This window comes from Lynx rufus, unplaced genomic scaffold (assembly GCF_022079265.1).
Source record: "Lynx rufus isolate CCGP_SWC_20201006 ecotype Redwood Valley unplaced genomic scaffold, mLynRuf1.p SCAF_17, whole genome shotgun sequence".
Classification (NCBI taxonomy): Eukaryota; Metazoa; Chordata; class Mammalia; order Carnivora; family Felidae; genus Lynx; species Lynx rufus.
In genome coordinates, this window is record NW_025814831.1 from 34,702,971 (window position 1) to 34,729,645 (window position 26,675).

The following is a 26,675-nucleotide window of genomic DNA, read 5'->3' on the forward strand; positions in this document are numbered from 1 at the left end:
AAAACGTCACTCTAGAATCCCCTAAAAAGAACTTTTTTCCAGCAAGGAGCACAGTTCCAGCATCCCCCACAAAAGAAGGCCAAGAGCCCCCATATTTGCGGCGGAGTTCCCGTTATCATGCCTCAGGCCTAAGGGGGAAGTGTACTGGACCAAAGAGGTTTTCTCCGCTACCCCGAAAGTAATAACACAGAAAGGGGCCCAGAGAGGGGGCAGGAAATAATGAGCGCACCCCATTACCCCCCCGAATGTCCCCCCACACGAATCTTTGCAGTACCGGGTCTGTAGCATCCAACTTTCAAAGTTTCCCCCACCCCTCACAGTTCCCCGCGGAAAGCGCCGCAAAGCAACAACCCAAATGCCGATTGGGCTGTCACTCGAAAGAAATATCCAATCAGAGGTAGGAAGAGTCCCAGGTTGATTCCACTGCTTGCTGGGAATTGTAGTTCACACCAGAATCCGTCACTGAATCCCAGTTTCTCAATATAATGATTATCAAAATCAGGTAAAGAAACATCTGCAAGGAGAAAATGAAGCCAGGAAAAACCTTGCTTGGAATTGTCTCTTTTATTTTTTTTTGTCACTACATTTAAAAAATGCATAATGGACCAGAAAGACATGTTAGTTTTCAGAGAATAGTTAAGAATTCACCGATAGTATTCTTAGAAGAATACTTGGAAGAGAGCTGGGAGAGAAGAATACTTGGAAGAGAGCTGGGATTGGTTTGGGTTTGCTTTTTTCACCACACTTTGGAGGTGAAATAGTTTGGAAATACTTAATGAAATTGCTCAAGCTGAAAACACACCATGGGGAAACGTTAAGAGCCTGTAGTTTAAGACCATGAGGGGAACCACCGAAGTTTCGGTGTAAAAGGGAACTGTTACTTTAAGACTGGGTTTCAGATTACAGTTCTGTATTTGCGAAAAAGTTTTTGCTCGTCCTTTGCTCTCGGCTCTTCAGTGCATACTTCCATCTTATAATTTAGCCTACTGTATTCTAATTACTTACCTGCACTTGTTATTAGACTGTGAACTCGAGGACAGGGTCTGCAACTTATTCAGCCTGAAAAGTAGGGCCTAGGACACCGTTCAATCCACGATTGTCGGGTAAGTGAGCAAATAAATCAATGGAGTTAGGCAGAAAATGGGAATTCAGAACGCAGGATTCTGCGATTATAACAGAACCCAAGTGGATAAAATAGCAATGGAGGAATATCCAGGTCTTCTTCCTCTGGAAGAAGGCCTGGCAAAATACTGTCACCGGCGGGCGCTTAGTAAAAGCTGACTTCAAACGCTATGGAGTAAAAGAGACATGAAAAAAATCACTGATATTTCTGCCACCCGCCCCGCTGAACGCAGAACTGAAGGTATCGAGCAGAGGAGTGGTCAAAACTGAAAGGAACGATCCTCAGCCAGGTAGCTGGTTGACTCCGCATGTCCTAGCTTTCTCCAGTCCGAAGAGGTGGCGTCACGTGACCCAAACAAATATGGCGCCTTATTTGTATCGTCCCTCCATTCACCAATAGGAGTAGCCGCTGTCAGTCGTCCCACCCCACCCCTCCCTCCGGCAACCTCCCGAATGGGATCTATCACCTGACTCGGCTCAAACATGGCTGCGCTGGAAGCTCTATTGCTTTGGGTACCAGGAGCAGGTGAGTGTAAGGCGCCCCAGAGAAGGTGGGGGCGTTCACCACGACCCCTGTAGGGAGCGTCCCTGCGCTCCAATTTCCACCGTCCTCCAGCTCTGACACACACTCATCTGATGATCTTCACTCCTCCGCCTTAAGAGAGGGCTCAAACTAGGGAGGTTCCTGCTGCATTTCTCATACTTAGGGAGGCGACCACCTGGGGATTTGGAGCCGGACTGGGTCTAAAGTTAAGTGGGGAATATGAAAGAAGATTTGTGGGTCTGCGCCCCGAGCTAATACGACTATTAAGTTTAATTAAATATTGGATGTGTGTAGAGAGATGGGATCCACCCCTCGGGGAAAGGTGGAACTTCTCAAAAAAAGATAGTAGCACGTCAAATCAAACATAAAACGATAATTAGGGAAGTAAGTCCCGCTTTTCCCAGCCAGTCTAGTAGTTACTAGTTTGTCTAAATATAGTGCGTTCCGTTTCTCCTCAATGTGGTGTGTATTGTTTCCAGGAGGCGCTCCACGAATGAGAAAATTGACAATGTGTTCTGCGTAATTCATCTCTTTCTATCTCCCTGCACTCTGTGCTGGGAAAATGCATCATCCATTTGGAAAAGAGGAAATTGCTTCTCAGAAGCAGCTTTTTGGGTTTTTCTGTGAGTGCCTTCGCAGAGGAGAATGGGAGCTGGCACAGGCATGTGTACCTCAGCTACACGAGGCACAAGGGGATATCCCAAAGAAGGTGGAAGATATACTTCAGGCGCTCGTGGTGTGTCCAGATCAGCTGAGGTAAGGGATGTCTCTTCTTCCCAGGAAGTTACAGGGCGGGAGACACAAGGTCAATATTTGGGCTCTGGTCACCTACTCTCACCTCCTCTCTGAAGAATTAGCAGAGGCAGAGTGTATTTCACATGCTCTGAAAATTTACCTGTATGATACATGTTTATTAATCGGTGTTGGCTTTGAATTATCATCTGAACCAGCATTTAATCCTGGACAGCAAAGTGTGCCTGAAACCACCATTTCTTGATTATTATCATAAAAGTAGATGGTGGAACTGAATTGAAAAGCATTTTCTTTGCCTCCAGAAAAGCAAACGCTGCTCTTTTCTTGCTTATGATGTTGTAGTTGTAACAAAAGACTAGAAGTTAATTTACTTAAGGTTTTTATTTTTGAAATAATTATATAAATATCAAAAATTATATAAATAAGGTTTACATTCACAAAATGTGCAAAAAAATACAGAGTAACCTTCCCCAGCTTCCCCCAATTGCAATATCTCATATACCTATTGTACAATGTCAAAATCAGGAAATTGACATTGGTATATTACTGTTAAGTAGATTACAGACCTTATTCAGTTTTCACCATTTTTTTAATGTGCATTTGTTTTTATGTGTGTAGTTCTGTGCAATTTTATCCATGTACAGACTCATGTAATACCAATAAAAATCAAGCTGCAGAACTCTTGCATCACCACAAAAGAATTCCCGTACTTCCTGGGAATACCTCTTTGTATTTTGAACCCTCCTTTTACCCTGGCAACCACTGTTCTCTATCTTAATTTTTAATGAAGCTCTTCCTGGCAGTGCTATTAACAGCTAGTGGTATAATAGTTAAGTGTGCTATTTAGTCTTTCCCTCACTCTTCCTTACTTTGGCAGCTATATTATATTGTATTAGTATGTAGAGAGTAGAAACTTAGGTGATTTTTTTCCCCTTAAATTTGGGTTCTAGCCAGGTTCTATCTAAATTACTAACTTTGAAAAAACCCTTATGAATTCCTGTAACCTAGCCTAGAGTTAATAAATTTTTATGAAATTCCTTATTTTCTTTAAGATTACTTGACTCAGTTTCTGTTTTCAACAATATACTTTAGAGAGCTTTGCCTTTTATGGTTTTCTATGTAATGTTTAAAAATAATAAAAATAAAAAGCGCCTGGGTGGCTCAGTCTGTTGGGCATCCGACTTCGGCTCAAGTCATGATTTCCCGGTCCGTGAGTTCGAGCCCTGCGTCGGATTCTGTGCTGACAGCCCAGAGCCTGGAGCCTACTTCAAATTCTGTGTTTCCCTCTCACTCTGCCCCTCTCCTGCTCACGCTCTGTCTCTCTCTGTCTCTCAAAAATAAATAAAAACAATAAAAAATTAAAATAATAATAATAAGACTAGATAGGGAGGTAGAGGCAGGGGTGAGACTTTTTTCCTTTTTTTTTTTTTTTTTAATGAAATCTAGCGCTGTTCTGGTTCTAGTTTTATTGATCTATCATATACATTTGAAAATTTCTCATTAGTACAATGTCATGCCTGTTTAGGTTTAAAACAGACTGAGCAGTGAAATCCCAATCTTGGATCACAAAAGAGAAAAGGTCAGTAGAAAGTCTTTGTTCAGAAATTCTTTCTTTTTACATTTTTCAGATGTGGACAGGACATCAACCCTCAAAGATTAGCCTGGATCTGGTTTCTTGTACTGGAAAAATGGTTCTCCCAGGAAAAGGTAAGCAGGTTTATATTCAAAGTTTTTCTGAGGCCAACACTGAGAAGAACTTGGAAGTAGCTTTAAGATTTCCTTTTTATCTGTTACTTCCTTTATTATGAGGCTTGTCATATTCCCCTCTCAGTATTGACAGTGAGAATGGCTTGAGTTTTTATTGCTGTTTCCTTACCTAAATTTATTCATTAATCCACCAACATACATTGGTGATATAATTTTGTTAGATACCACTGTGAGTCTTGTACCTGAACAGAACTTTGCAAACCTCAGTGAAAGTGACAACATAGCAAATAAAGTATGAACCTCATAATACTCAAGTAATAGAGAATGGGCTGAGCCGAAACCTGGTTGTTCTTCCAAAAAGCTCATTTTAACTAGTCCGGTACAGTGAAAGCTTACAGATTTAAGCCTCATTAATTAATAATTTAATAATCCACATGAATTAAACTAAAAGTTACCAAATATAAAAACACAGTGTGCAGATTTAGTGAAAGAAACCTTATAACGAAGTGCTTTTTTAAAAAAAAAGAAAGATTGCCATTAAAAGCCTTTTTAGAAGTATGTGATAATTATCAGAAATTGCTATCCATTGGAGGAATTTCTCTGAGACAATTTTGTATTAAGCCCCAGAATTTAAGATTTTTATTTTTTTAATTTTTTTAAGATTATTACTTTGAGGGAGCGAGAGAGAGAGTGAGTGGGAGAGAGACAGGGAGAGACAGAGAGAGAGAGAGAGAGAGAGAGGGAGGGAGGGAGAGGGAGAGAGAGAATCCCAAGCAGGCTCTGCACTGTCAGTACAGGGTTTAAACTCACCAACCAGGAGATCATAACCTGAGCCGAAGTCAGACACTTAATCAACTGAGCCACCCAGGTGCCTGTAGACTTTAGGATTTTAAAGTGAGGAACTTCTGACCCAGAAGAGAAATGAAGAAATGACTGGCCCAGGGTCACACCATAAAGTTAGTTGGCAAAACTAAGGCTGGAACCAAGATCTTCTGACTTTGAATCCCCAGCCTACTGGTTTTTCCTGCTGAACATTATTTTTAGCCTTATGGACTTAAAAGCCAGAAACCATAAATTCTGTTTTGTAAATGTAAGTCAGCCTAATTTTCTTCTTTACTCCCCTCTATCATTAGAATTAATTTTGCTTTTAGTTCCAGTTTTGCCTAACACTTCTCTTTCTCCACATTGCTATCAAAAAATACAAGAAATTACTAATCTAAATGTATTTTTTGTCCAGGCTTTTCCAAGCCTAAAAAAAGAAAGAAAAAATGACAAAAAGACTAGCCAGGAGAGAGAAAAAAGAGAAGCAAAATTAAAAAATAAGCCCAGAATGATTAAGTTAGCTATCGTTGCAGATCTTAAAGGGAAAACTTGAGTTAAAATATTCAGAGTGTCTTCAGAGAGAAAAAGAAAAAATGTCTGTTGTTATTGACTAAAGATCTTTCTAGTCCAAGTATGGAATTTGTTAAACCAAGTGAACTTTCCCCTCACTGAAGGGCATTTACCTACTTTATGGCTACTTTGTTGCTTATTTTCTGTACAGTTGCTCAACCAGGTGGTTGATTTCACTTCCATGGCTCCTTAGCACAGACTAAGAATAGTTCTTGTTTTTCCAAACATCAAGATCATTTGGTCTTAAAGCTTCAGTGCCTCAGTTATTTAAACAGTTGTGGGAATGGTTTAAACTTTAAGCAAGGACCTCAGTCTTACCTCTTTTACAAGGACTAAGATTGCAAATGGGTTCTTAAGAATAGTTCCGTAAGACCAGTTGCTGTCCCAGAGTGGCCTTTATCTTTTAGGGGACTTGCTGGCTGCCTCTCCTTTTCCAGTCTCCCACCTTCTGTCAAAAGCTTCCTTTTTAAATGTTTATTTATTTTTGAGAGAGCACGAGCAGGGGAGGGACAGAGAGAGGGGGACTCTGCACTGATAGCAGCAAGCCCCGATGCAGGGCTCAAACTCACAAACCAGGAGATGGGGACCTGAGCCGAAGTGGACACTCAACAGACAAAGCCACCCTGGTGTCCGAGGCTTCCTTTTTAATTATTACTTGAAACAGTGGTTCCATTTTCCCTTTTCTTCATCCACCTTTGCCTTCTGCCTTTGTATCTTGTGGTGATTTATCTCTACATGTGGAAGCATGTTTGCAAAGATTTAACTGCAGAGATGTTCACTGTATGCTGCTTCTAATAGAGGAAAACTGGAAACAACTCCGATGTCCACAGTATAGGATTGGTTAATCTGTTTGTAAAATATCATGCCACTATTAAAATTATGTGGTAAATGAACTTTCAGTGACATGGAAGGATGTTCATACTGTACTATGTGAAAAAATTTTTTTTAGAAAACTATACATTTGAGATGTGTGCATAGAAATGGTCTCGATGCCCTTAGACCACAGTATTAATAGAAGCTCTCTTTCAGTGGGGAGATTTGGAGCATGTATGTGTGTGTTTTCACTTGCCTATTTCCATATTTTAATTTTTCTGCATTGAACACACCTTGCTTTGATAGAAAGATCCATGCTTAGAAACATGGAGCAAATTCTTCCCTGTTTTAGAAATGTTAGTCATTTATGACCCTGTATGTGCATAAAGTATTTTCACCAGTAAAATAATTATAAGCTAATGAGTCTTTAGGATTCTAGATTAAAGTCCTAATATCTTAACCAGGTTTTGTTTTTTTTTTTTCAAAGGCCTGCTGTCTGGACATCTTATCTATTCCTTTCTTTTAGTCCTCAATAGAAGAATTTAACCTTTAGCTTTCCAGCATGAATTTTCTTCACCAACTTCAATCACTAGCATTATATAAGCATTCAGATGGCATAGGTGCATGAGAGAAGGATGTGGTAAGAAGAAATAGGATTTTACACCACAAATACACCAGATCATGTTAGCCTGTAACATGATGAATGGCATTTGAGTAGAGTATGATCTTGTGTTCTAAACCCACCCCCCCACACCCCCCTCCCCCCACACACAAACGATCTTGCAGGTGCTTCTTGCTTGAGATAGGAGACTTTACAGTAAAATATGACTCCCGGAGGGGTGTCTGGGTGGCTCAGTTGGTTAAGTGTCCAACCTTGGCTCAGGTCATGATCTTGCAGTTTGTGAGTTCAAGCCCCACATCGGGCTCTGTGCTGACAGCTCGGAGTCTGGAGCCTGCTTTGGATTCTGTGTCTCCCTTTCTCTCTGCCTCTCCCCTGCTCACGCTCTGTCTCTCTCTCTCTCAAAACTAAATAAACATTTTTTAAAAATTAATTTAAAAAATATGACTCCTGGAACCTTTAATCAGCCATGTGATTTATAGGTGTCTTTAAAGCAGTGTTTGTCAGGATTAGTCCTAGATTTTACTCTTATTTGTATTTGTGTCTAGAGAAAGGGAAACTATAATTTTAGTTTTATGAACCAGGTAAAGCAAGTTACTGTGAAACAAGCAGGTCCAGGAAGAGTCAGGGGCTCTTTCTTTCATACATCAGTCTTCTCTGGTGGCATGTCTCATTAACAAATATTTGATGGGATCACTTTTGCATACTTGAAATAATTAGAAAATACTTCCTAACCATTTCATCTTTAGTAAAGGTTGTTTTTAGGGGCACCTGAGTGGCTCAGTTGGTTAAGCACACAACTTTGGCTCAGATCATGATCTCACAGTTTGTGAGTTCAAGTCTTGCATCGAGCTCTGTCCTGACAGCTCGGAGCGTGGAGCCTGCCTGCTTCAGATACTGTCTGTCTGTCTGTCTCTCTCTTTTTCTCTCTCTCTGCCCCTTACTCGTTCATGCTGTGTCTGTCTCTCAAAAATAAATAAACATTAAAAAAAATTTCTTTAATAGAGACTTGGGGCACCTGAGTGGTTAAATAGGTTAAATGGCTGACACTCAGTTTCAGCTCAGGCCATGATCCCACAGTTCATGAGATCAAGCCCTACATTGGACTCTGCACTGACAGCACAGAGCCTGCATGGGATTCTCTGTCTCTCTGTCTCTCTCTCTCTCTCTCTCTCTCTCTCCACCCCCATCTCTCCCTCTCTCTGCTCCTCCCCTGCTCACACTCTATTTCTCTCTCTCAAAATAAATAAATAAACTTAAAAAAAATAAAATATATATATATTTAAGCCATAGGTTTGTTTGATTTAGAGATTAACTAATTTTTTTTTTTTAATTTGTAAAAATATGACAGGGGTGCCTGGGTGGCTCAGTCAGTTGAGCATCCAACTTCGGCTCAGGTCATGATCTCACGGGTATGAGTTCAAGCCTGGCGTCGGGCTCTGTACTGACAGCTCAGAGCCTGGTGCCTGCTTCAGATTCTGTGTCTCCCTCTCTCCCTGCCCCTCCCCCACTCATCCTCTGTCTCTCTCTGTCTCAGAAATAAATAAACATTAAAAAAATATATGACAGGGGCGCCTGGGTGGCTTGGTCGGTTAAGCGTCCGACTTCGGCTCAGGTCATGATCTCACGGTCCATGAGTTCGAGCCCCGCATCGGGCTCTGTGCTGACAGCTCAGAGCCTGGAGCCTGTTTCCGATTCTGTGTCTCCCTCTCTCTCTGACCCTCCCCCGTTCATGCTCTGTCTCTCTCTGTCTCAAAAATAAATAAACGTTAAAAAAAAAAAAAAATTTAAAAAAAAAAAATATATATATGACACACAGTACCTGGCATATAATAAGTGTTTAATAAACATTAGATCTCTTCCTCTTTCCTATTGTTTTCCACCTTATAATGAATATCAAAAATGGGTTTGGACCAAAAGAGGATCATGTGGGCCATACTTTCCCAAGCTTACTCATGACTGGGTGTTTGGACACCACAAGGACATTTCTTTGAAAAAGACATCATATGACAGAAAAGTCACATGAAATGAGCAAAGCTTGGAATTTGAGGCTAATCAGAGTAGGAGTTAAATGTTAGTATTTAAGAGGGATGTGCATCCAAATTTAGCTGTTTTTATTTAGAAAAAAAAAAAGCATCTCAAACATATCCAAGAATTTAGTGGTTAAAAGTGCTTTATCTTAGAGAAGCAGCAGAAATAAGACTAACTGAAGAGAAATATTATTTGTTAACAAAGAATATGCCTAATCTCTATGCTTCCTTCTTATGATTCTTCTAGAAATTACTCCCAAGTGTTTTCCGGAGAAAGCTTGAGTTTCTTTTATTATCAGAAGACCTCCAAAGTGACATTCCTGAGGACATCCTCAAGGTAAGAGAGTGCTGGGGAGCTATCTGCCTAGGGTTACTATCACTCGATAAGCTCAGCTCCCAAGGATCTAGCAGAGATAGGTCCCAAGGAGGTTGGCTATACTCTGTTCTCAGGCAAGACCAAGCTAGGTAGATGTCCCTTTCAAGAGAGCTCAGAATTGGAATAAACTTACCTGATTTTAGAATTCTTAGAGCTGGATTGTCCAGAAGTACTAAGTATAACTGGGGATTAAAGGTGTTGTTTTTTTTTTCTTTTCATGGGAAAGGAATACATAACTTGGATTTAAACTGGATGTTTGGGGGCGCCTGGGTGGCGCAGTCGGTTAAGCGTCCGACTTCAGCCAGGTCACGATCTCGCGGTCCGTGAGTTCGAGCCCCGCATCAGGCTCTGGGCTGATGGCTCAGAGCCTGGAGCCTGTTTCCGATTCTGTGTCTCCCTCTCTCTCTGCCCCTCCCCCGTTCATGCTCTGTCTCTCTCTGTCCCAAAAATAAAATAAACGTTGAAAAAAAAAAAAATTTAAACTGGATGTTTAAATTTTTCACCAGTGTATCATAGGGAATATAAAGGGAGGAAGGAATTAGTGTTTGTTGAATACCTCTTCTATAACAGGTGCATTGAATGTGGTAATCCTCACAACAAATTTCTGGGGGCAGATCAAACTAAATCTTAACTATATCTAAGGTGCCTGAGGTATGCTCTGACGCTCAGTACTGATTTTCTTCATGACCTGGCCACCAGCTAATTAAATACATATTAGCAGTAGGATTTAAGTTAGGGACTTACACTTGTATTAGGTCAAAGACCCATGACCCTGTGACCATCTTGGAAGCAGTTAATGAAGAAGCATCCCTCAGTACTGTCCATAGGCATGGTGCTAACGCGTGAGAAATCACCTACTGCTCCGTCCTCTTTTCTGCCTCTACCCTAAACCCTGCAAACAGATTAGAGACTGTAGAGGTTCTTGCCTTAAAAAAAAAATTTTTTTAATGTTTGTTTTTGAGAGGGAGAGAGAGACACACACAGAGCATGAGAAAGGAAGGGGCAGAGAGAGAGAGGAAGACATAGAACTCAAAGCGGGCTCCAGGTTCTGCGCTGTCAGCACAAAAGCTGGCACAGGGCTCAAACTCATGAACTGTGAGATCATGACCTGAGCCAAGGTCAGACGCTCAACCAACTGAGCCACCCAGGCGTCCCGTAGAGGTGCTTACCTTTAAAGGCTTACCATCTAGTCAGGGAGAAAGACTAATACACACATGCCACAATTGTGGACTAAACCAGATGGCACTAATTTTGAGTACTTTGAAAGCCCAATAAAGAGAGAGAGTTGTGTGAGTTGGAGGTACGGGGAAGATTTGTTTGTTTGTTTGTTTGTTTCAAGTTTATTTATTTATTATTTTTTTAAGAGACAGAACACATGTGCATATGCAGGGGAGGGATAGAGAGAGAGGGGGACAGAGGATCTGAAGTGTGCTCTACACTGAACAGCAGAAAGCCCAATGTGGGGCTCAAACCCATGAATCGTGAGATCATCACCTGAGCCAAAATTGGATGCTCAAACAACTGAGCCACCCAGGCACCCCTTGGGGAAGACTTTAAAGGATGAGGAATGGGGTATACCTCAAAGGATGGCTAGGATTTAGAGCAGAAGTTAAAAACTGGTATATAATGTTCTGTTAAAAGTTGAATTTAAATGCCATGAGAGTGGGCATCATGTCTCATGCCCATTTGTTACCAGCGTGGTCTATCAATTTGCAGCCCTTGATTTAGATCTACAGTGCACATTTTGGAGGTGGTGAGGGGGGACTAGCTTGAGAATGGAGGCCTTGGGAGATTGAGTTATCTCTTTGCCTCAATCTTTTTTGCCTCAATCTCTTCATTTGTAAAATGATGATAATAGCAGTGTCTTGCTCTTGTAAGGGTTAATTTGATTTTTCTATGTAAAGGGCCTGGCAGGAAGTAACCACTACAGAAGTGTTTGCTACTGCTACTATTATATACACGTGCATATTTCTACCGAAAAACGGAAAGCTTCAAGGCTTATAAATGGTAACATTCTAGACATGCCTCTCATGGATCCCTCTCTTCATCCTCTATTTAGGAGCTATATGAGGCCCTAGCACAAGATTCAGGAGGCCCTGTGCTTGATGGAAATCAGAGGCGGGATAGCTGGACCCCTCGGCTCAGCTCAGAAGCCATCTCTGTGCTCTGGGATCTTCTGAGGCAGTCTCCCCAGCCAGCACAGGCCCTGCTGGAGCTCCTGCTTAGAGAAGACGATGGCACTGGCCTCTGTGGCTGGCCCCTGCAGAAGGCACTGGTGGACTTCATTCGAAGGGCGCTTCAGGGTGTGCAGGGCTCCGCCACTGGGCCGCCTGGTGAAGTAGATGCTATCTATGGAGCCCTGCAGACTCTGCATTGCCCTGCAGAGCCTCTCGAAGTTGAGCTGCATCTCCTTTGTGAGGAACTACTGGAGGCCTGCAGGGCTGAGGGGAACCCCCTGCAGGAGGAGCGGGTGCTCAGCTGCCTGCTCCACAAGGCAGGACGGAGCCTGCTATCCCTGTATGGCCATACTTATGCAGAGAAGGCCGCAGAAAAGCCAGCGAGGACCATACCCTCGGGAAAAGGTGTGTTCCCTTTGCTGCTTCTCCTTGTGTCTTGGTAATTCTGCTGTACCTCTGAAGTTCCCCTAGGCTAGTGCCTTCCAAGTTGCTCAGGAAATCTAGGAAAAATGATAAGGTGTTCTTTTGTAAAAGTACAGATTTTGTAGTCCAAGATGGAATGGTGGAAAAAAATAACAAAGTAATAACAATAGCAGGAAAGAGCTTTTCAGAAGCTACTGAGAGAAGTTAAAGAGTCTTTAAGATAGAAGCACAGAAAGCCTGGCTTAAGTTTTCAAAAGCGTGAATTCTCACGTCTGTTGGTTTTTCAAATGGGCTTTAGCTTAGGAAAGAAGAGCTTCCTGTTCCCTGGTAACCCTGTCTGGTTTGATTTTTAGTCTCCCCCGATCATCTAGATCCTGAGCAGGCAATGCTGGCCCTGTTCTCCAATCCTGACCCAGCCCAGGCTTGGAAATCAGCCTATTTCTACTGCTTGAGCAACAGCAAGCACTTCCTCGAGCAGATCCTGGTAAGTCAAACGTATTCATTCTCCATCACAGAAGTACCGAGGGATTCTCTATAGACTTTTTCATTTCTCCTTTCTCTCCCACTCATTTATCTAACACAAAGCAGTCTAATTAGTGATGTGTCATTGGGTGTGTCCATCCCACAGTCCCAGGGGAAAGAAGGCTCTGAGAACCAGTATCATTCTTAATTAGAACTGCAGTCATTTTATATCCGCTCTTTGGTGGGGACTAAGATGTTGGGTATGTATAAGCTTTCTGGAAGGTGTGAGGAAGAAAAGACTGTGGCAGCAATATGTTGCCTAGCTGACGGGAATTTAATCCATCTAACCTTCTCCTTCCAGACCACAGCCAAGCTTTAGTTGAACTCAACAGGTATTTATTAACCTCATCCTGTGTGCCAGGCACTGTGCTAGGACGTGGCGTTACAACAGAAGTCAGTCTCTGCCTTCTGAGAGCTTACAGTGTGAACATTTTGTCTTCAACTGGCCACTTTTTTCATTGTCCGGCATCTCCCTGCTCAACTAAAGCTTTCTACCCTGAGTGGCAGGTCCACAAAACTCCTTACAGCAGCCTCCGTCGGCTTACAGGTGACGGCACTCACGCTGCTGAAAGAGGAAGACTTCCCAAGTCTTGGCTGCCTACTCGACAGAGAATTCAGGCCTCTCAGTCGACTGCTCGTGCTCCTGGGCTGGACACACTGCCAGAGCCTAGCATCAGCCAAGAGTCTGCTCCAGACACTCCACAGGACCCAGGTAACTCTCACACTGCAGTGTGAGCTACTCCAGAAGTGAGTGATACCAGGCTTTGAGGTGAGGCAGAATGCAGGGGCCTGAGGTCGGTCACAATCCCTGACCCCAGGTTCCTGAGTCAGCATCTCTTCCTTCTCCATGTCAATGCAGGACCAGGGCTGTGACAAGCTCCTCAGGGATGCCTGTGATGGGCTGTGGGCTCACCTAGAGGTCCTGGAGTGGTGTGTACAGCAGAGCAGGTACAGTCCTGTGCGGCCAGCCCCCTTCCCACCATTGGGCACACTTGATCCCATGCTCCACACATGTGGCCATTTCAAGCCACCTTCCACACTGACGTTTGAGTTGACAGCATTGACCAGCAACTAATAATCGTTCCAGCTATTAAGCCAGGAAAGAAACATAGGTAATGATTATCTTTACCATAGCGATGAGACTAAAACTAGAGGAAACTTTGAGGATGACAGTGATAAAAGGAACAAATCTCACATTTCCTGAGTACTTACTATATGTCAGACATTGCTCTGAGCCTTTTCAGTGGATGATTTCACTGAAGCCTCACAATAGTTCTGTGAGGCAGATGCCAATATTGCCCTCCTTTTAAAGGTGGAACAACTTAAGCCTAGAGGTGTTGAATATCATGCCTAAAGTGACACAGCTAGTAAATGTGGTCCACATTCTTAGGCATGTGTTATCCTGGATCACAAGTTTATTATTCTCAACAGCTGCATATTGAACTGTGTGCAAAGCTGTGCTTCCCTGGTAACTTAGCCTTAGATCTTCCCATGATCCAGGTTCATGTTTTGTTCTTCATACACATGACCAGCACTTCCTAAAGTAGAGTAGGCAGAGAGGAAGTGGCCTTACTCAAAGCAAAGCAGAGAAGCTTGGGTCAGCTCTTAGCTACAAAGAGTATGGAAATTGGGAAGCCTAATCTATAGGCTCTTTCTAGATCCTACTGACTAAAAAGGCCCTTTCTGGGTCCTTTCTGGATAAGTACAGCTGACTCGGTGGATGTACTTTCCTAACAGTAAATAAATGCTCTGCTGTATCCCAGACCAACTAGAATTTAGTGTTAAGGGAAATGAACCTATGCTGTATTGGGCCAGAGAGAAAGAACAAGAGGGAATAGAGATGGTCTTTCTTAGAGCAATTCTTTAAACTGACTCTCTTCCATCCTCTCAATTTTGCCCTTCAGCAACCCCATACCAAAGAGAGATCTCTTATGTCATTTACATGGTGGAGACAGCCACTCTGTGCTGTACTCTCTCCATCACCTTACCAACCTTCCAGCTCTCAGGGAGGAAGATGTTCTCAAGCTCTTACAGATGGTGCCAGCCAAGGACCCCCAGCAAGAGCATGGTGAGTTGGCGATGGAGTGACTTGGTCAAGCTTCCCTCTTAGGACAGTCCTACACAAGTTTCTTTTAACACAGGATTTATCTAGATGTGATCTGTCAAGGTGGGTGGTCCAGCACACACCTGCTAAATTATCTGTATTTGCCCCAATCAGATTATGAGATGTTGGGTGCATACCTCTCCTTTCTCAGTGAGGTATAGGGAATTCTACGAGAACAGTCCCACAGAAATCTTTGTACTTGTGGAACCATCGCAGGAACCACTCACATACCTTCATCCTAGTGAAGCGGAATTAGGACCTGCTCTCTGAGTTTGTCATTCACACTGTCATTGACAATATTTATGCAAGTTCTTGGTGAATCTTTCGGTGCTTTATAAGCTTTCTCCTAGCAGGTTCTGTGCTTCCTTTCCCTCTCGTCTCTTCTTCATAATGTACTAAACACATGAAGTTTAGAAGAAAGACTTGCCTAAAGCAATAATAAAGCCTTGTTTTAGCCTTGGATCTCTGCTTAAAACTCAATTCTTTTTGCTTCCAAAAATCACTTTATAACATAGAACACAGGCTAGGGACACTTAGCTTTCAGAGAAACTAATGTTTTCATGTGTCAATAGATGTTTCTCAACCTATATGTTGCTTTGATTTACTTTTTAAAAGGACCTGCCACTGATTGGAAAACCAGTGTTACTACCTTCTATATTTTTTTCTGGAAAAGTAGGCAATTTGTTTACCAGATTTCCTAAAGGAACTAGAACTGTTTTCGACATACACGTACAAAAGGCTTCCAGAGAAGTATTTTAAATCGGATTCCTGGTGACCCACCAGGACACATGTAGAACTTGAACTTGGAAAAGGCAAAAGAAGACATTAATAGAACTGGGATTAAGCTGAGGCAAGAGAGGCATCTGGGGTACAAAATATAAGGAGTTACTCACTCTCAGGGTCATGCAAGTACTTGCAAATCCTGGCCCTGATCAGTAATGCCATATTGAGGCCAGGGGCATAGAACAGTATCGGTCTCATTCTTCATATCACCCTGATCTTGGTGAAGCTGAGGTTACTTCCTGGAAGAAGTAATCACTAGGAAGTATATACATAAACGGGTTTGTTGCAACATCATAGTAGCAAAGCATCCCTAAGTACTGCATGCCCTGCCCAAGAAGAATCCCTAGGGAAGGGATTCATTCAGTGGAACTCTGCAACCATCAGAAATTTAGTCCATGAAGAAATATAATCAAATGCTTGTACTATAATATTTAAGAAGTAGGAAAATTAAATAGTGCATAAAATATCATTACAGTCAATTTAAATACATATCCACATATGTATGCAAAACCGTTAAAGGCCTTACACCAGAACGTAACAATGGTTATGTTTAGCTGGTAGGATCATGGGTAATATTTCTTTTCTTCTTTTTTGCTTTACTACATTTAATGCTTTTCTTTTTTTGAGCAGGTTGTATGTTTTTCTTTTAATGCAACAGAATTCTATATATTAATTTTGTATCCTGCAACTTTACTGAATTAATTTATCAGTTCTAATAGCTTTTTGGTGAAGTCTTATGGTTTTTTTATATATAGTATTATCATGTCATCTGCAAATAGTGAAAATTTTACTTTTTCCTTACCAATTTGGATGACTTTTTTTTTTCTTGTGTGATTGCTGTGGCTAGGACTTCCAGTACTATGTTAAATAAAAGTGGTGAGAGTGGACCTCCTTGTCTTGTTCCTAATCTTAGAGGAAAAGCTTTCAGTTTTTTACCATTGAGTATGATGTTAGTTGTGGGTTTTTCATATATAGTCTTAATTATTATGTTGAGGTGTGCTCTTTATAAACCTACTTTGTAGAGAGTTTTTATCATGAATGGATGTTGTGCTTTCTTAAATGCTTTTTCTACGTCTGTTGAGATGATCCTATGGTTTTTATTCTTTCTTTTGTCAATGTGATATATCACGTTGATCGATGTGTGAGTATTGAATCACGCTTATATCCCTGCTGGAGTTAAATCCCTCTTGATCATAGTGAATACATTTTTTCTAATGTATTATTGGGTTCAATTTTCTATTTTGTTGAGGATTTTTTCATCTATGTTCATCAGAAATACTGGCCTGTAATTTTCTTTTCTTGGGATATCTTTATCTGGTTTTGATATCAGGATAATTCTGGACTTATAGAATGAATTTAGAAGCTTTCCTTCCTTTTCTGGTTTTTGTAATAGTTTGAGAAGAATAGGTATTATTAACTCTTCTTTAAATGCTGGAATTCACCTGTGAAGCCATCTGGTCCAGGATCTGGGAGTTTTACAATTACTAATGCAGTTTTATTGCTAGTCTGTTCAAATTTTTTGTTTCTTCCTGATTTAGTTTTGGAAGGTTATATGTTTGTAGGAATTTATCGATTTCTTCAGGGTTTGCCAATTTGTGGGCATGTAATTTTTCATAATATTCTCTCATATTAAACATAAACGACTGTGGTATCAGTTGTTTCTTCTCCTTTGTTTCTGATTTTATTTATTTGAATGCTGTCTAGCTCGCTCTCTCTCTCTCTCTCTCCCTTTTTTTTTTTTTTTGATGAATGTGGCTAAAGGTGTATCAATTTTGTTCATTTTTTTTGAAGAACCAGCTCCTGGTTTCATTGACATATTTGTTCCATTGTTTCTTTAGTCTCTATTTCATTTATTTCTTCTTTAATCTTTATTATTTCCTTACTTCTACTGACTTTGGGCTTTGTTCTTCTTTTTCTAGCCCCTGTAAGTGTAAAGTTGGTTGTTTATTTAAGATTTTTCTCATTTCTTGAACTAGGTCTGTATTGCTATGATCTTCCCTCTTGAAACAGGTTTTTCTATATCCAATTTGGGACCGTTGTGTTTTCATTTTCATTTGTCTCCATGTTTTATTTCCTCTTTGATTTCTTGGTGGTTCTTTCATTGTTTAGCAGCACGTTACTTAAGCCTCCATGTATTTGTGTTCTTTCCAGATTTTTTCTTGTGGTTGACTTCAAGTTTCATACCATTGTGGTCAGAAAAGATGCAGGAAATGATTTCATTGTTTTTTACTGAGACTTATTTTGTGGCATAACATGTGATTTATTCTGGAGAGTTTTCCATGTACACTTGAAAAGAATGTGTATTCTGCTGTTTTGGGATGGAATGTTCTGAATGTATCTGTTAGATCCATGTGGTCCAGTGTGTCATTCAGAGCCGCTGTTTCCTTATTGATTTTCTGTCTGGTGATCTGTCCATTGATGTAAGCGAAGTGTTAAAGGCCCCTACTGTTAGTGTATCATTCTCAGTTTCTTCCTTTATGTCTATTGATAGTTGCTTTATGTTTTTAGGTGCTCCAGTGTTGGGTGCATAAATATTTACAATTATTGTATTCTCTCGTTGGATTGTTCCCTTTATCATTATGTAATGCCCTTCTTTGTCTCTGGTTACAGTCTTTGTTTTAAAGTCTATTTTGTCCAATATAAGTATTGCTACCCCAGCTTTCTTTTCACTTCTGTTTGCATGGTAAATGGTTTTCCATCCCCTCACTTTCTTTTTTTTTTTTAATTTTTTTTAATGTTTTTATTTATTTCTGAGACAGAGAGAGACAGAGCATAAGCAGGGGAGGGACACAGAGAGAGGGAGACACAGAATATGAAGCAGGCTCCAGGCTCCGAGCTGTCAGCACAGAGCCTGATGTGGGGCTCGAACTCACAGACTGTGAGATCTTGACCTGAGCTGAAGTCAAATGCTTAACCAACTGAGCCACCCAGGCACCCCACCATCCCCTCACTTTCAATCTGCAGGTGTCTTTAGGTCTGAAGTGAGTCTCTTGTAGGCAACATATAGATGGTTTGAGCAGGTTGTATTTTTGCTATGGAAAGAATTAGGGACAGATTAAAATGTCAGAAACGCACACTGTCAGCTCAGAGCCCTCACAAACATGAGACCGTGACCTGAGTTGAAGTTGGACGCTTAACTGACTGCGCCCCTAAAAAAAAATTTTTTTAAGGAGAAATTAGAGAATTAGAGTACAAAGAATTTCAACAGTTTGTGATTTCTTGATTTCTGCTTTAGTAGTTTCTTAAAAATGTCAAATATTTGTTTCTAATTTTTTGTTGCCTTTACTCTCATTACTCAGTCTAAATGCATTTTAAGCCTATCTCTTGTATAATGTGACACTAGGTGGACTAAATATTAATTTGACATTTTAATTTTTTTAAAAAAGAAAACAGGTATTTTAAGAAATATAAGGGAAAGACTTGTTAAATGGCCATGAAGGCTACAGTGAACAGCCATGTAGAAGGGAAGCTGCTGGGAAAAGGAAACAGAGGGACTGCGCGTTGATATTGATTGGAGGAAAGGGCCCAGAAAGGGCGCAAGTCAAACTGACAGCAAGAAGAGAGGATGAGAACACTGAGCCTGAAATGCAGTGTGTCTTTGCTTCAGCCACACTTGCAGCTCCTGCCTGAGACACCCTACTGTGATGTTCTGCCTGTTTTTCTACAATTCAGATTCAGCCGATGCCCCAGTCCCTGAGCACCTGAGCCGGTGTCAGAACCTGACCCTGTACCAGAGCTTCTGTGCCATGAAGTATGCCATCTATGCCCTCTGTGTGAACTCACACCAGCACTCCCAGTGCCAGAAATGCAGAGAGAGCCCTTCTGAGGACCTGGCCTTGGCTGCAGAGCCAGCAAATGATTCTGTCTCCTCCCCAGGTACAGCACTTCTCCCCCGAACCCCATCACTCACATAAGCTGGTAACAGCCTGTCCCAGTGAGTTCTTCGTGGGATTGGGAGGTGGCCTTGGTTTTATTATGCCCAGGAATAATTTCATCCATTTATCAGCCTGAGTGAATCAAAAGGACATGGAGAAAACAAGTGATTTGCTAAGTTCTAACGGAGTCTGTTCACATAGTATATTATTTTCCGAATGTATCTTTTTTTAACTACAACCCACAGTGAAAATAGCGTTTCACATCACATTCCTGTTTGCACTTAGGTCTATAATTTACATGATGTATATGTATATATATATATATATATATATATATGAGATATATATGCTAAGTTTTAGGAAATAATACCCTTCCAAGTGGAGCACAGTCTTGATATATTTCTGTTCTTTTTTTTTTTTTAATGTAGCTCTCTGAGTCAATATCATGGGTCACAACCTACATTATGACAGAACCTCACGTTTTATCCTGTTTCGTTTTTCTTAATAACTTATAATTCTTTAACTTGCCCTCTGTGACTAGGGGTCAGTTTTCTCTTCCATGCAGCTTTGGAATAGACTTGCACTTCTGAGAATGGTATTTCTTAAGAGATCTGGGTAGCTCGTGATCACCTTTAGTGTAAGACTGAATGCAAGTAGAATTGAGGGATTAGGAGTCTCCGTGATACCTTCATTCCGAGAACTGAAATACAAAGTGCTTGTCAGAGATGCTTGTCAGAGATTTTTTAAATATACAAAAAATATGTATATATTTTTTTTATTTTAGAGAGAGAGGGCACATGAGAGAGGGAGAGGGACAGAGGGAGAGACAAAGAGAATCTTAAGCAGGCTCCATGCCCAGAGCAGAGCTTGACACAGGGCTTGATCTCACGACTCTGAGATCAGGACTTGAGCCGAGATGACCTGTTCCGAAATCAAGAGTCTGACACTTAACCAACTGAGCCACCCAGGCACTCCAGGAATAATATTTAAAGAACAGAAACAAAATGATGAGTGTTCAGTAAGCTGTACTTTTAATTAAGGTAGCAAAATCTTTCCACAAATCATGAAAAGACAGGGCTGACTAGCCTCATATTTTTCTGACTATAACTGCTTCCCTTAGTCATCAAAAAATGAAAGAGTTAAAGTTGTGAGAATGGTTGAGTCTGGCAAGTAATGTTTCTAATATTTGCATTTTCTCTCTTTCTCTGGCCTCTTCTCTCACACATGCTTCTTTAGGTGCTTCAGATCTCTTCTCAGCATACCTGGCCAGATGTCAACAGTATCTGTGCAGTATTCCTGACTCTTTGTGCCTGGAACTTCTAGAAAACATCTTCTCATTGCTCCTCATCACCTCTGCCGATCTTCACCCAGAGCCTCACCTGCCTGAGGACTATGCTGAGGATGATGACGTTGGGAGGAAGGGCCTGATAGATTTGAGGTCACCATCAGAGAGCCCTCAGCACATAGCACAACCTGAGAAGAAGTCAGAACGGGGTGGCCAGGGAGTCCCCAGGAGCCTTGCTTCTATAATCCCAAGCTGTCTGAAGACAGAGCCAAAAGACAGTTCCCCAGAGCCCCATGGGCACAGCTTTTTGGACCTAAAGCACTTTACTAGTGGTATCAGTGGGTTCCTGGCTGATGAATTTGCAATAGGGGCCTTCCTCAGGCTTCTCCAGGAGCAGCTGGATAAACTCAGTAGCCACAACCCCCCTGAGAAGCCAAAGCTGCCAGAAGGCCAGAGCTGCTCTGGAAGCAGAGACGGACTGCAGAGCCGCTTGCACCGGTTTTCCAAGGTTCTTTCTGAGGCCCAGTGGAGATACAAGGTGGTATCAAGCAACCAGGGCTCAGGTGAGAGCAGATGGAGAGCCAGTGGGTCCTGAAAGTGAGGAAGGAAAAATATCCCAGGAATGTGGGAGAGAGCAAGGAGTATGTGGGAGTCACACCTTAACTCAGGGCGTATTACCGTAGCAACCAGTGTTAGAAACCTGTCTCAGAGCCTGTCCAGATCTTCTCCTACCAGTGACCGCAGGAGATGGGTCAAATCAAAATTGAACACTCTCCCTGTGACCTGTTGTTTGCCGTTTCAGAGGAACAACCTTCCCGAAGATACCGGCCCATTGCCACACGGCACCCAAGTCTCCGCCGGGGGCGTCGGACTAGAAGGAGCCGGCCAGGTAATCTGAAGAGCTCTCCCCACGCCTCATTCCGATGCACCAGGCAAGTGGGATGCTCCACTTGTCTAGTATTCTTTAAAATAAAGCACATGATCCAAACAAACACAAGGGATCTAAGATTATCCTAGACCCACTCCCCCAAGGTAACCTTGCTAATAGTTTCCTTCCAGAAATTTCCCATGCAATATAAGCATATCCCACATTTTATATATACAGATGCGTCATACTGTATTTACCGTTACATACTGAAAGCCTTGATTGTATTTTTCACTTATATGCTTTTAAATACACAGATGTATCATACTACGTGTTGAGACCTTTTCTACCCTTGTAATTTAAAGACTGCTTAGCATTCCATGGTTATATATACCCTTTGTGGACATTTAAATTTTTTCCTGTTTTTTACTCTTAAAAATAATGCTGTAGTAAATAACCCTGTATATATGTCTGTTCATACATACGTGTCTGTGTGACTATATCTATAGGATAAGTCCCTAGCAGTAGAATAGCAAGGTCAAAGATATATGGATATAAAATATGGATATTAAAAAATTGCCTTAAAAAAAGGTGGACCAATTTATATTCCCACCAACTATACATGAGTGCCTATTTGCACATGCATTCATCCAAAATGAGTAGTATCAATTTGAAAAAAAATCTTTGCCAGTATTATTAATATGATAATGGTTTTTATGTTTTATGTTTAGTATTTTAATATTAATTTTTAGCTTGAAATTGAATGTTTTTTCATGTATATATTGGCCATTTATATTTTTCTTTGGGCTGCCTGTTCATCTCTAAGGTCCATATTTTCGGTTGGTTTGCTTTCTTACTGAATTGTAAGAAACTTTTTACACGTTAAGAAAAAATTCTGTCATGTGCTACAGTTTTTTCTCTATTTTGTCTTTAGGCTTCGATTATGAGTTTTTCTTAAGGAGTTTAAACAGGATCATTATTCAGTAGTATTACATTTTTAGTATACATTTTTAGATACATTTTTAGATAGAACCTGGCTGGTTCAGTCGATGGAACATGCAACTCTTGATCTCAGGGTTGTAAGTTCAAGCCCCAAATTGGGTGTAGAGATTACTTAAAAAGAAAAAGTCTTGGGGCACCTAGGTGGCTCAGTCAGCTAAGCATCCGACTCTTGATCTCCGCTCAGGTCGTGATCTCACAATTCGTGAGATCAAGCCCCATGTCAGGTTCTGTGTTGACAGTGTGGAGCCTGCTTGGGCTCTCCCCCTGTCTCTCAGACCCTCCCTGCACATGCCGTGCATGCTCTCTCTCAAAATAAATAAATAAATAAACAAACAAACAAACAAACTCTAAAAACCTTAAAAAGCTTTAAAAATTAAGTTAAATATAAATAAGTTAATAAGTAAGTAAATAAGTAAATAAACAACAAAGAATTCATAAGAGCTTCCTATGTGCTGAACAATGCTAGGTAGCTTGAGGGTTGTGAATGAGCCATGAACCAGGACTTTGCCTTCAAAGAATTTGTAAATTACCTGTATTGACAGTATATATGAAAAACTTAAACTGTACTGAGGCATGGCCCGAAGAAGGAATCTCTTAGAAGAGATCAGCATAGTCTACAATTTAGGGAAGGGTTAGAGAGAGAAGTTTCAGAAGAGTTGACTCTTGCACTGAGCTCAGAAGAATGAGTAGGCTCTAGCTAAGCAGCAATGAAAAAAGTGAACATACCAAGTAGGGTGGAGGATACCACATGAGAAACCTTCAGACTTCAAGACTGAGTTGTTAAGACCCTTAAGCTGCCCAACTAATGGGTTTGAGTGAAAATAGTTTGCATCCACTTGACGCATCCAGCCCAAGAACGCACAATTTATCTTCTTTTTCCTACCACTGTCTGTTCCTTTCCAAACAGAGAACCAAGGAGCCTCCTATGCATGGTGCTGATAGCACCCTCCCATGACCACACTAAACAATAGCAAGCCTCCATTCACAAGCCCTAGCACTTTGGAAAGCAGGTGTTGAAAAGAAGCTTTCCTCCAGGGCTTTAAATATCATGGCCTTTGGCAGACTGGGTCTTATACTTGGTTATCTACCTTTTCAAGGATACCTTTTTCTATGTCAGAAAATTTTGTGGCCCTCCTTTGCACCCTACCACTTCCTGGTATTAATAGTTGTGCTTCTATTTTCTCAGAATATTGACAGTGCTTACTAGCAGATTGGGGTTGCTGGCCCCTAGAAGTAACTTGTGGCTCTAAGACCCACAGGTTGGAAGCCACTGGTATAAGCTACAACCCATATGAACATGAGGGCCATATTAAGCCCACCCTTCACCTTTGGTCTGTATAAACTTGTGTTTGCTGTAGAAAGAGCACAGATGTAATAGTTACCCATTACCCTCTCACTCTTACTACCCAGACCTTGGCTTCAAGCTGACCTCTCACTTTCCACACTATAAGGAATTGATGGTTGATTCTCTCTCTTCCTAATACCTCTAGATGGCCGGGACAAAGGTTCCAATCCATCCCTGGAAAGTACAAGTAGTGAGCTGAGCACAAGTACTTCAGGTATGAGGGTCCCAAGCAGTTACCAACTTCAAGCGGCTTTGCCCTGATACAGAGTTGCCCTACACCATGGTGTAAAATCCTGCACTGAACAGTTCATGCCTGTGTTCAAGAAGGTTGGTTCTAAGAGATGCAAGCTTCCAGTTACAAGATGAATGAGTCCTGGGGATGTAATACACTGCATGGTATAGAGTTACCAGTACTGTATTCTATATTTGAAGTGGCCAAAAGAGTACATGTTAAAAATTTTATCACAAGGAAAAAGCTTATAACTAGGTATAATGATGGATGTTAACTTATTTTGGTGATCATTTCACAATATATACATATATAAAGTCATTATGTTTTACACCTAAAACTAATACAGTGTTATCTGTCAACTATATCTCAATTCATTTAAAAAAAGAAGAAGAAAAAAGTTAGTTCTGCAGAAGGCCAAACAGATTTCAGTGGGGAAGAGGGGAAAGACTGTTTTACCATCAGTTGAGTCACCCATCAGCAGAAATAGAGGTGAATTGGGGCGCCTGGGTGGCGCAGTCGGTTAAGTGTCCGACTTCAGCCAGGTCACGATCTCGCGGTCCGTGAGTTCGAGCCCCGCGTCAGGCTCTGGGCTGATGGCTCAGAGCCTGGAGCCTGTTTCCGATTCTGTGTCTCCCTCTCTCTCTGCCCCTCCCCCATTCATGCTCTCTCTCTGTCCCAAAAATAAACGTTAGAAATAGAGGTGAATAACCCAAGAATGGTCCTTAAGTCTTATATTCAAAGATGATAGCATAGGTTTGCCCTTGAATTGTGGAAAAACTAAGCCCCATTTACAGAACTTTTAGAGAAGGACCTTGAAGATATAAGAGCCTGGTGGGAAGTGTTGGCACTATAGTTTTCCCTCAATTTCTAGTGCTTCCTTGGCACCCACATTCTTGTGTCCCAACAGAAGGAAGTCTGAACACTGTGTCTGGAAGGAACGAGCTGGATGGCCGATTGCAGCCTCAGTGTCAAAGTTCAGTCATCCCCATGATGTTCTCCCCACCTGAGTCACTGCTGGCATCCTGCATCCTCCGGGGGAACTTTGCAGAAGCCCACCAGGTAAGGGGAGTACACGTGTGGCAGGTATTAGCTGCCCAGGCTATACCTCATCCTAGTAAAGAATACTAAGGCAGCCTGTAGCTGTCCGGGGCCCGTGGGGCTTCAGGTAAAGCTAGATGTGTGTGCAACCAGAGCCTCTGGGAGCACCTGCAGGGGTATCCATGTATCAAGACCCAGTCCTCACCATTGTGGATTTCAAGATTCATCCTGGAGATTTAAGCTCTTGAATCATTGGGGTTTTGTCTTAAACAGTGTTTTAATAAGATAAAAGAAAATATTTAGCCACAATTCCATCACTTCAAAACATTTTTTTTGTTTCTTTCCTTGAACACCTTCAGTGAACACATACGTATTTTTATATAGTGAAAAATCATAATACAGACAATTTTTTTTAATTTTTTTAATGTTTTTATTTATTTTTGACACAGAGAGAGAGAGATAGAGCATGAGTGGGGGAGGGGCAGAGAGAGAGGGAGACACAGAATTTGAAGCAGGCTCCAGGCTCCAGGCTCCAAGCTGTCAGCACAGAGCCTGACGCGGGGCTCAAACTCACAGACTGCAAGATCATGACCTGAGCCGAAGTCAGATGCTCAACCGACTGAGCCACCCAGTCGCCCCTACAGACAATTTTTAATAACTAGAATGCCAATTCACTATACAAGAAGTAGAGGGGGTACCAAACTAGGATGTTCATGTTATATAGGGAAAAGTACAGGTAGAGGTCAGAAAGACTCTTACCCTGTCTGAAATTTGATATCCTCATTGGAAAATTGGAGCGAAATGTACTACCTGCTTGTCCTACCTCATGGGAATGTTAAGAGGATTATGTACAAGCTGTGAGAAATGCAAGAATCATCTACAAAAAATTGCTTAAATTTAATAGCATAACAATCTACTATTCTGGTTTTTAAAACTCTCTTGGTATATTTATCACACTTGGGCTGGTCCCTTAACACATAGTTCAGAATTCTTCTTTCACATGAGTTCAGTTGTTGAGGAATAAATTGAGGAGAAATCTAGGTGGTGGGAGAATCTTGGTTTAACGTCCTCTGATCATTTTAGATCCCATACTTGAATGATAGTGATAATTCTGACCCTCTGGGGGAGAACAGGACCCTTGCCAACCTTTCTTACACCCAAATCCAGAGAGGAAATCAGCCAGGACACCCCACCTTCCCACCTCCAAGAGGCTTTACTCCTAAATGTTCTCACCTCCTCTTCCTTTCCTGGGGCCTTGACCTTCTTTTCTTTTCTTTTTTTTTTTTAAATAAAATTTCTATTTTTTTAAGCTGGTTACAGAGTAAGTCATGAATATTGTAAGAAACTACCAAAAAATATTAATAGGTATTAACCCTGTTGTCCAGAATTACCAATTTTAAAGGTAAAGTGTATTTTTTGCCAGTATTTTTCCAAGTTATGCATGACTTTTCTATAGCCAAGATTATTGTGAATCTAAAACTTTACATAGAGCCTTTTTTATGTTTGCCTTATAACTGATTATAGTGACCTCACAGTAGTCTGATCAAGTAGCTGCATTTGACCATTCTCCTGTTACTCAACATTAGATTCTTTTCAACCATGGAATAGTTGTAATAAATAGTGACAAGATTATCACCTTTAGACATTAAGTCTTTGGAATTATTTCCT

At 41.3% G+C, this 26,675-nt stretch overlaps 2 protein-coding genes across 2 annotated transcripts in view; one reads left to right on the top strand and one right to left on the bottom strand.

Annotated features, from left to right (window-relative positions):
* Positions 1–1,449, bottom strand: part of RAD51B (RAD51 paralog B) — a 576,579-nt gene extending 575,130 nt beyond the window's left edge. Inside the window, exon 1 of the mRNA XM_047079459.1 lies at positions 1,006–1,449. The gene's annotated coding sequence lies outside the window, so the exon portion shown is untranslated. The remainder of the gene's footprint in view (positions 1–1,005) is intronic.
* Positions 1,450–1,584: 135 nt separating this feature from the next.
* Positions 1,585–26,675, top strand: part of ZFYVE26 (zinc finger FYVE-type containing 26) — a 68,202-nt gene continuing 43,111 nt past the window's right edge. Inside the window, exons 1-14 of the mRNA XM_047079458.1 lie at positions 1,585–1,648; positions 2,146–2,422; positions 4,048–4,126; positions 9,228–9,317; positions 11,416–11,938; positions 12,310–12,440; positions 13,026–13,190; positions 13,338–13,426; positions 14,383–14,546; positions 19,038–19,241; positions 20,477–21,088; positions 21,328–21,414; positions 23,883–23,951; positions 24,877–25,028. Of these exons, the coding sequence (XP_046935414.1) occupies positions 2,229–2,422; positions 4,048–4,126; positions 9,228–9,317; positions 11,416–11,938; positions 12,310–12,440; positions 13,026–13,190; positions 13,338–13,426; positions 14,383–14,546; positions 19,038–19,241; positions 20,477–21,088; positions 21,328–21,414; positions 23,883–23,951; positions 24,877–25,028 (2,559 nt within the window). The 5' untranslated portion in view covers positions 1,585–1,648; positions 2,146–2,228. The remainder of the gene's footprint in view (positions 1,649–2,145; positions 2,423–4,047; positions 4,127–9,227; positions 9,318–11,415; positions 11,939–12,309; positions 12,441–13,025; positions 13,191–13,337; positions 13,427–14,382; positions 14,547–19,037; positions 19,242–20,476; positions 21,089–21,327; positions 21,415–23,882; positions 23,952–24,876; positions 25,029–26,675) is intronic.